General features: G+C 43.9%; 1 protein-coding gene across 2 annotated transcripts; it reads right to left on the bottom strand.

The window, feature by feature from the left end:
• Positions 1-1,373: 1,373 nt before the first annotated feature.
• On the bottom strand, positions 1,374-8,022 carry SELENOP (selenoprotein P). Of its 2 annotated transcripts, none has more exons than XM_063128108.1 (5): positions 7,915-8,021; positions 6,391-6,606; positions 4,369-4,581; positions 3,456-3,573; positions 1,374-2,099 (listed from the first exon to the last, which is right to left on the bottom strand). In XM_063128108.1, exons 2-5 carry the CDS (start codon positions 6,591-6,593, stop codon positions 1,587-1,589), a joined length of 1,047 nt encoding a protein of 348 aa, XP_062984178.1. In that variant the 5' UTR covers positions 6,594-6,606; positions 7,915-8,021; the 3' UTR covers positions 1,374-1,586. The 2 variants fall into 2 exon arrangements, with proteins under 2 accessions (XP_062984178.1, XP_062984179.1); XM_063128109.1 differs by having other exon boundaries at positions 1,821-2,099; positions 7,915-8,022.
• Between the last annotated feature and the right edge of the window lie 1,980 nt (positions 8,023-10,002).

Genomic DNA, 10,002 nt, shown 5'->3' with positions numbered 1-10,002 from the left:
ATAAGCCACAGGTCAACAGGAACTGTTAATAGCTAGATCAGGACTTATATTGGATCAAAGGAGATGGCTTTGGCCCTGATTCTTTAATGGCATTTGCTAGTACTTGCTCCATCCCGCTACACTTTCACTCTTATCCCCCAATTCCTGATGCTTGATGCCTGTGTTGCTTAGCTTCAGGAACACAGAAAGTTTACAGAATCTTTCTTTAAATGCACATATACAAAAACTGTTATTCTGCAGTTATGAATTCTGGCAAACCCTTCTATAGTGGGAAACACATTATTTGGAGTATTGCTCATGTGCAAGGTGTCAGTGTACACCAAATTTTATAACACAGGGCCTTGCTAGACCTACCTGGGAATCAGTGCTGGAGGAGTGGCGAGCCCGCGCTACAAGTAGCACAGGCCATCGCTCCAGTCCAGACGTCAGATGCGATGGGCTGCAGGAAAGCCCCGTCACATCCTCCATTTTGTTTCTTCCTTAAAGGGTCTGGTGCGCAGGAACGCACTATCGACAAAGGTAGGTGGGTTTTTTTTAAAAAAATAAAGGGTTCCCCGCTCCCCCCGATTCCCGCCTGCGATCTCTAATCCTCCGCAATCTCCGATCCCCCCCGCCCGTGATCTCTGATCCCCCCATCCCCCGCGATCTCCGATTCCCCCCATCCCCCCCTGGCTCGTTTCCTCCCCATCCCCCCCCCCGGCTCTGGTTTCCCCCTCATCTCCCCACCCTGCCCTGATTGCTGCAGCGCTCCTGTGGAGCGCTGCATGCCACCCGCCACTTTTCCCGGCTACTCTTGAGTAAATGCAGTAAATGTGCGTCATCTGGACGCACAGGGGCTGGGCCGGGGCTTGCACCGGGCTACTCCGTTGTCTTGCAAGGCCCACAGTTTGATCATTAAGTGGCTCTAAAGGTTTTAGTGGTGAAAAAGCTCTTATTTTCTTGGTCTTCAAAAAACACAGTTTAAAAGCTAGTTAATTTGTCTTTTCTTATCCTCTCCTGTTCTTGGTTGCTATATATCAAACAGAGGCCCCTAGGTTATAGTTTCTGCGTCTGTCTTCACGAAAGCAAACAGAATGGTAGAAAAGGAAACAAGAAAGACAAGCTAACCAAACACTGGAAACACTTTGAACTGGCACTGAAAAACAATCCCATACCATAATGAGAATGTTTTGTTGTAGTCAGCTGACCCAGACAACTCAATACCAAATCAGTTAAGCAACAGCACTTGACTACAGCTGAACAAATATAGCTGAAACTCAAGTCATCTGATGTAATTGGTTTATGGATTGAGCTGCATAGATTGCTTTTTACCCCAAAACATTCACATAATGGTACTGAGAGGAAGATCCCAATTTTAATAGTCACTCATGGTATTTTAACTCCCTTTTGTTGTCTTTGATAAGATCTTTCAAACAATTTGGTAAATCTGATAGTATCAATACCTGCATTATCACAGAGCGCGTTCTAAATTGAGGACTCTTCCCTAGTGTTTAAGATGTTTAGACTGTTTTTCAGGCTCAGTTTTCCGCCCTTCCGGCTCATTGTCAGGTGTCTGAGGTTTCATGCTCACTTGCTGCTTGTGACCATCAAGCAGCTGTTGGCAGCCGTCACTGACAAGACTCAGTGATATTCTCCGCCAACAGCTGCCCATGTCACCTGCAGGAAGACGGGAGCTCCCCGCGACAGTGTCAGGCAGCTATGCTACGCAGATCTTCAAACAGCAAGTGCCGACAGTGACAGCATCAGCTACCTGTAGTAGAGCCTAACTGCTTTTGCCAGCTTCAGCTCAACTGTCGGTTACAGATTGCATTTCCTTTTCGTCAAAGCCTTTTCCCTTGTGGGGGAATCTCCACAGCTACTTCCTGTGGGACAGGTTCTACAACATCCTGGCTTCCTGCCTGACCCTCTCTATTTTGCCCCGTAAGCCTGCTGTTATGTCGTCGGTTGTTCTGTGGGGACCGATGTCTATGACCATGATGCCCACGGCCATGATGCCCATGAGGAGGCGACTCGTGACGCGAGGGAGGAAGTGCTGCTTCGGTTAGCTTCTCGTCTTGTTTCTTTGATATGTTCTTGCATATTTCTTCATCCTCTGGTGTCTGGAAGGAAAAAGTTCACAAAATGTAAACGCCCGCAGGTTCGGTAAATAGGTGTGTCTGTTTAAAAATATACAAAATCTCAACTGATTCTTATATACTATTTCATCTTAAAATACAAGTTCAAATCAGATTAAACAAACTAATATTGTTAAGCTTAATTTTTCTCTAAAACAATACTTGCTACTTTAGTTATAAACCTTCAGATTTATGTAGTCCTTGAAAGATGTAAATGCATATTTTCTCTCCTCTCCACCTCTCCCCAGTAATTTCTGAAACTGCACCATGCTGAGATCATGGATTTCTTATTTGACAAAATATCCAGCATTTTGTAGTTCTTTGGCCATGTGCCAGAACATTTAAAAATGAGGATTTCCATTTGCATGATGGCTGGGGACCAAACACCTTATTTACTCATTCTGCTAGGGAGTATCATTATGGTCTGTTTATCCCCTCATAGCTGAACAGTGGCACTGCACTGTTTATATGACGCAGCTGCCAATGTATAGCCACATTGGGCTTCCACCCCCGAAACTGGCTTTTTTGCAGTGTGGTTTTACCACAATTTTTGCTGTTGTTGCTCCAAGGTCACCATGTTGTTTCGCAGTCTGTTAGTGGTGGCTTCAGCTCGGGTTAAGTCATTGGGCATTGCTGAGGTCGGATGCAAGTCCAGGGTAAGCGCGAGAAGACAGGACAGGGGCGGGCTTGACGAGCTGAATGGCTACAGGCGCTGCGGTTATTTGGCTGGATAGCCCACGCTTCCTCCTGCCATCTAAATCTATCATTCCCACCCCACAGCAGTGATGTTGCGGGGTTTTGAGGGAATACGCTGCAAAGCATTGTTGTATAGACACTTTATTCTTCCAAGGAGATGTATACGGGTTTCCAGGAGTTCTCCCACTCATGGTACAAGCATGGCCCAGGCCTGCTCAACTCCAGTGATAGAATAACAAGGTGCTATCTGGGCCTCATATGTGGGAGCTGTTCATAGAACTGAATTCCGTTAGAAGTTCTTAATAGAACGGCTATGCAGTCGGTGTGCAATTGGGAAAGCTGGACACATGAATCCATCATCAGCGTAGGAGGAGCTCAATTGTCTGCCTTTGGGCAGGACTTCCCTTAAGCCCATAGCATCCAGAGAGCAGAAGCTTCCAAGATGCAGCATGCCCCACACCAGAGGTGGAGAATTGTTTTATCCTACAACTCCCATCAGCCCTAGCCAATGGTGAGATTAATGGGAGTTGTAGGTCAAAACACCTGGAGAACCACAAGTTGCCCACCCTGCCCCACATCCATTATGCAAACACCCCAGTTACTCCCCACATACACGAAGGAGAGGAGAATAAAGTAAATACCTACCAGGTAAGAGCAGTTTCCACATTTGGATTCACAGTATGTGATCTGAATGGCTTCTTCCACATAAGGAAAACTCAGATAGGAGTAAGGCAAACCAAGGTGATACACAAGGCGGCCACACCTAATAAGAGAGGTACCCAAGTTATAAAGTCAATTCATGAAATTCATCTTGATGAAACTGAAAAATGAATTTGTGTCAGAAAAGATCTATGGTACTGCAAGCACTTCACTGCTGCATCAATCCAATCCAATAAGGTTTTGAGGCGGAGGGCATTTTCAACTGACTTTTATTACAAGAACACATCAAATCACTTCCTCCCTGTGATCACAGCACTGCTGGAATCCAGGCATCTTCTCTTGCCATGCCTGTTCCGAGTGCAGGGAGTTCTTTCCTGTCAAAAATCCTTGAAAGCAACAAAATCTAATTCAATGAGGGTAAGGCTTTCAATAGCTACTAGTTATGATGGCTATATATTATCTTCAGGGCTGGAGACAATAAGTCCCTGAATATAAGCAGCTGGGAAAACCGTATGGGCATGAGAATGCTCTGACATTTTAGTCCTACTTGTGAGCTTCCCACAGGAAGCTGATGGGCCACTATGCAAACAAAACACTGGACCAGATATGCCTTTAAACTAACTGAGCACTGCTCTTCCTATGTTCTTGTCCCATAAGCCTAGTTCACACCATACCATTCAGTGGGGGCTTACATGAAAGAATGTATCACCCTACATTAATGACATTAATAAACTTAAATCTTTGCATATAGAACAGTGTGGCAGGGAGAAGGCAAGGTTAGAACTCTTCACTTTTACATCCAGCTTTCTATATGAAATTCATTACAATAAGATACATGTTGTGGTGTATGACGATCCATCTGATTTTAACTTTCTTAGCTTCCCATTTATAGACAGACCTGTCATAAATCAGGAAGTCATCCTTCTTTCCATTTAGAGCAGACCAGACATCAGGCTGTTTCGCATCCTGCTGGTATACAGGAATGTTCTCTGAAACCTTCTCTCTTAGGTGGTGATACTTCAGCTGGGAATGATGTCCTTGGTGATTGATCACCACAAAGGAGACGTTGATCAACCCATCACTTTCCAGCTTCAGTCGCAGGTCTTCCAGTCTAATTGGTATAAAGAGAATTATTATTATTATTATATTTATTTATTTATTTATTTATTTATTTATTTATTTATATAGCACCATCAATGTACATGGTGCTGTACAGATAACACAGTAAATAGCAAGACCCTGCCGCATAGGCTTAAGGTGATTATCTTATCCAAACCATCTTCTTTCCTTTAGGTGTGTGTGTGTTTCTAAGTAAATAGTGGCTTCTCCAAATCTTTAATATGCCATTATTATTTGTAACATATTACGTCAGCTTCAAGGGTATTGCAAAAAATCTCATGCACTCAATTATGTCTGATTCAAAGCATCACAAATACCAAAACCTCTAGCTTTGGAAGTAGCTGTATTAGGATTGGTTGGTTTGCTTGCTTTGGTCCCCCCAAAAAAAAATCCTTGAATAGGTTTATGTTTTAGTATTTACTCATGAGGATTTCAGTACCATTTGGGAAAAACCTGGTCCTTCTTGATTTAAGACATTTATTTTAGAACAAGTACTGTTGGAAAAGTTTCCCCACATTTATGATTAAAAAGCCTTGGAGCTCCCACCCCCTTTACAAAGGCTTTACATCAATGCTTGAAAATTAGTGACGATATACCATTTTATTTTACTTTTTTTTAATGGAGGTTGGAGGTTGTGTATAATGCTTTCTACACCTAAGGGTTATCCCAAGAAAATGGAGGTATAATCCCTGCCTGATCCCCTGTGTGTCATTTGGATGCAGAGGAACGATCCAGAGGAACCTGAGGGGTAAGGCAGGTGTAGAAACGGCCTATATCAGCCATTTCCCACTCTTTCTGCAACTTCTGTGCAAGCCCCAGGCTGCATGCATCTGGAGGACAAAAGCAGAAGATCATTTGGCAGCTCCTTCTTGCCCACCAAAACACAGGTACGGCTACTGTTAGTTTGCACTGCAGTGGACAGAAGCAACCTGTTCCCACACATTTTCTCCTTTATGAACAAACCTGGGGATTTTTGCCTGGCCACCAAAACCTTTTGTACTATATGGTAGGAAAAGTGTTTGTGTGTCTCAAGTTGCTCCTCTATGTAAAGCTTTGGAGGCCGTCCTTTCCTGATTCACAAAATACAGGGATATCTTGCACATTGGCACTCATAATGCAGTTGGACAGCCATACTTGATTTTCCAAGTAACAATAAACAGTGCTATGAGAAATGGGAATCCCTCCTGGAAGCCTGCAACAGAACATTAGAAGTGACTTGAAAAATCACGAGAGATCGAATGACCTGGATTAAAAACCAACCTCAAGAAACTTGTGGTACTCTGTAGTACAGGGCTCTCACTAGTTAACTGTTCAGAAATCAAGCTTGGATGAAGTTCAAAAATGAAAAATGAAACTTATAGGACTGGAGGAGAAGGAGGAGCTTCGTTATTACACAAAGCCATATAGATTCTGAACCATGAAACCAGCACTGCTAGTTTCAGAGCCAAAAATAACTTTGCAAGGGTAATATGAACCCATTCAGAGGATGCTTTCAGAAGGAGGGAACCTAGTGCTACCAATCAAAAGGCATTGCAGAGCTTTCCCTTATTAACTGACTTTTTTCTCGTAAGAAAAAAGATGGAAGAGCGGGTGAGAAAACACAAGAAGCATACAAAAATCGAAGACCGGGATTATGTTTGGAGCCCTGTTAAATTCCACGAAGGACGCAGGATGTAGGATAAGTTAAAGCTCCACAAATTTGTTTCTTTTCCCAACTGTCACTGAACAAATGCCTCAATTTTAAGAACAAAACCCAATCTGATCTCCTCCGTCAAATTACAGAATTTCAGATTGTCCTTACCTGGAAGCCTGCAACAGGCACAAGTATCAGCTAGCTTGGAGGAGGGCTACCACCGTCACAGAACCTTTGGAGTCCAGCATTGGATTTTGCTCCCCGATATGCCATTCTGGAGGCTCTTTACAACGGGCACTTGAACCCTGGCTCTCCGTTCCTCCTCCTGGGAGGAGACAGAGAGCCAAGGCAAGCCCCAGCCTAACCCACATGGCTGGGCTGCAGCTGCAAAACAAAGAAAACAAGGTAAAGGAAGGAGTGGAATTCTGGATGAAGGTTATAAGCGATGACACCATGCGGGGCTGTGGCAAAGTCCTCTGGAATAAACACACTCAGAGAACTTTGTTCAGTACTTCTTTTTAAGGGCATTCTCCTCCAATCCCTTTGGTAAACATTAAAACGGTATCAACAAAGAAATTATTTTGCATTACATTTAATTCAAGAGGGTATTTCAGAATTCACCATGTTCAGGCTTTCCTCATTTGTAAATATTTTTTTCTTTCAAAAATACATTTTCTACCTCTTCAGAATGTAGCATTCTTGATTACTAAGAAATCAAGCTACTGTGTTCCCACCGATGTGAACTGAAGGTTAAAATTATGGGACTCATTACAGACAAAACTAAAGAGATGTGCAGCCTGATCCATTTACTCAGAAGTAAGTCCCACTGAGCTCAATGTTAACATTAAGAATGCATAGGATCGCACTGGAAGAGAAAATAATAAACACTTTTAAGCTGCAATCCCATGCCCACTTACCCAGGAGTAAATTCCACTTACTTCTGAGTAGACTTGTACAGGATTGTGGGGCTTACTTCTGAGCAGACATGTACAGGATTGCACTGTTAATGCCAAATTTAATTTCCTTTCTCTGTATTCCCCCACCCCTCTATTCTGGTAAGCCTGAACAGAAGTTACATTCAGTAAGAACTTTTTTAATTTCCAGAAATCCCTATTGTGCGTATTATACCACACCCTGTCCTCTTTTCTTTCCAAAGTCTGAGAATTTTATCCGGTGGAACGTACAAGTCTACACTCGTACGCGCACACACAAAATATTAGGCGAATGTAATGAGTTCATGGAACATATGATATATATCGATCCGAACAATACGGCTACGATCCTATACACTCCTACCTGAAAGTAAGCTTTACAGAATTCAGTGGGAAGTACTTCTGAGTAGACTTGCACAGGACTGTAGTGTAAAGCGTCCAATATTAAAGTTAACTTCTATGGCTTAAAAGTCCTAGAACACAACGCTTTGTAGACTAGTTTTAAGCAGGCACGATATATAAGCATTGAATCTTTTCCCGATTCAACTCACTGAATCCGGTAGTGCACTTCGGCTTCTATAGGAATACTCCATTAGGAATATACTACACACTAAAGAGGGGGAGGATTTTTAAGTAAACTTTAAAAATTGCAAAAATTTAAATATTTCAAGTATTTGCAAACTCCAGTGCAATCCCGTGCCTCAGCATCTGCAAAAATCGGAAAGCCAGCTTGACTTAACACGAAAAAAAACAGACTTACCCGGACCCCGCCCTTCGCTTGCCTGCTTTGCAACTTGGCTTGTACGCTTCCAGTCCTTGCAAGTAAAAAACAAGAATATAAACAGCGGCGGCTGCAGTTCCCTGATATTTATACTTCGCCTCTTTATCTCCGGGATTTCAGAGGCGGTTCAAAGTTCAGAGGACTCTTTCGCAATGTCCTTGCGGAGCGAAACCACCCGAAATGCTTGTTTTTCCTTAACTAACTGGGAAGTTAACAACAGGTTCTCCTGCTGTCCGGGGGAAAGGGTTTGTTTGTGTGTTTGCAACAAAAGTCGCTTTTGTGAATGCGGTTTTCCAAGCTCTCCCCCAACAGCCGCCGGCCACGCACGCGGGGAGGGCCTCAATTCAGAGAGACGAATATTTATTTATTTATAACAAGAGAAAAGAGGAAATATCGGCTCTGTCAGCATTCTTACGCTTTATCGCCTTATTTGTTTATTGATTTGATTCATGTCCTGCGTTTCTGCCAAACCAATGGCACTCAAGTTGGCTGACAGAAACAATTTAAAATTGATTAAAACAATTAAGGGAGCAATCCTATTTTCCCTCGACAAGGTCTGGGGCGGGTACATGGGATATTTCGGTTTTTATTGTTATTATTATTTATTTATATAGCACCATCAATGTACATGGCTCCAAGCTAGAAGACAGTACTCTGAGGCTGGAGCCCGGAAACTAGCACCGGTCCCTCTCACAGCCAGTGCAGCTGCTTCTCCATGCTTGTAAGGGAGGGCAAAAAAAAAAAGGGGGGGTCCCAGAGGTGGGGAGGACAGGACACTCCAGGAGCTGCTTTAGACAGCTTTCTATGCAACACATAGCCTCCTCCATCCCACTCCTAGGGTAGGCGCTCAAACTCAAGCATCTAACAACAACTGCATGGCAGACAAAGCAAGAGGAGCGGATCCCCTCCGCTCGTCCTGTGTTGGATACTTGTAAGTCCCTGAGTTACCTTAGGGAATAACCCTATGACCTGTAGGTAGTATCTAGATGGTGATATGATACTTTGGGTTCCTAGATCTGTGGTCAGAGAAGGCGCTCCGACCTTTGATCTGGGAATCTGTGTTTCCTCCCCCCCCCCATCCCCCTCACAGTCAGGGCAGAAAGAATTGCACCACCTGCCTCTTGGAGGTTGGGACCTTGGAGAGGTGTAAAGGGGGTGTTCCGATAGGCAGGGAGGTGAGGAGACTAGAGAGGCTAGGATACAAGCTATCCCAAGACCTCTCCAGCCTCCTCTCCCTCTGCAGAATGGCCCAGCTAGACAGGCAAAAAACCCGTCTAGCGAAAATGCAGAACGGGCAGGGCCAGCGCTACCATTAGGTCAACCAGGCAGCCGCCTAGGGCGCAGACCTCAAAGGGGCGCCGTATTGACCTTTAAGGGTCACAGTTTTATACAAATTAGCTGTTTTAAGAAAAAACTTAAGTTCAAGTTTTGTGCTTTTTTATTTTTTCTACAAAACACCTGTTCTTAAAAATCGAAGTTGGGAATTTTGTGGGGTGTGTGTGTATGCACAAGTACCTTGCCTAGGGCGCAAAATAGTCTGGCACCGGCCCTGGGAACGGGAGGAGTGGCAGAGTTAAACATTTCTGCCTCTCCTCTTGCTCTGCACTGAATGTTCATAAGCCTCTGAGTTCAAGGGCAGAAGTCATAGGATTGCGCCCTAACATACAATGCAAATACAACCATTACAGAATAAAAACAGCACCCTACACACAGACCCATTTACAGGCCAAAGGCCTTCTTGAATCAAGCAGTCTTAGCCTGTCGTCAGAAGGATAGCAGAGAAGCAGTGAACCTAGCCTCCTTTGGGAGGAGGCTCTGCAGCTTGCGACCCAAAGAAATACTCTCTCACATTACCAACAAGTGTATCTCTGATGGCAGCAGTTAGACTGATGGGTATTACCCAGAGGACCTTCTCTTCTGCCTCTCTCAGACTGTGGAATGGAATGGCCTGCCAGAGGAGACTCATCAACTTGACAGTCTATTAGCATTCAAGAAAGCTATGAAGACTGATCTCTTCCGGCAGGCCTATCCAGGGGGATTTTAGAATGTTTTTAGGACGTTTTTAGG

This window comes from Elgaria multicarinata, chromosome 6, assembly GCF_023053635.1.
Source record: "Elgaria multicarinata webbii isolate HBS135686 ecotype San Diego chromosome 6, rElgMul1.1.pri, whole genome shotgun sequence".
Taxonomy (NCBI): Eukaryota; Metazoa; Chordata; class Lepidosauria; order Squamata; family Anguidae; genus Elgaria; species Elgaria multicarinata.
The sequence above is the reverse complement of the archived record's forward strand: the minus strand, read 5'-3'. Positions and strand labels throughout refer to the sequence as shown.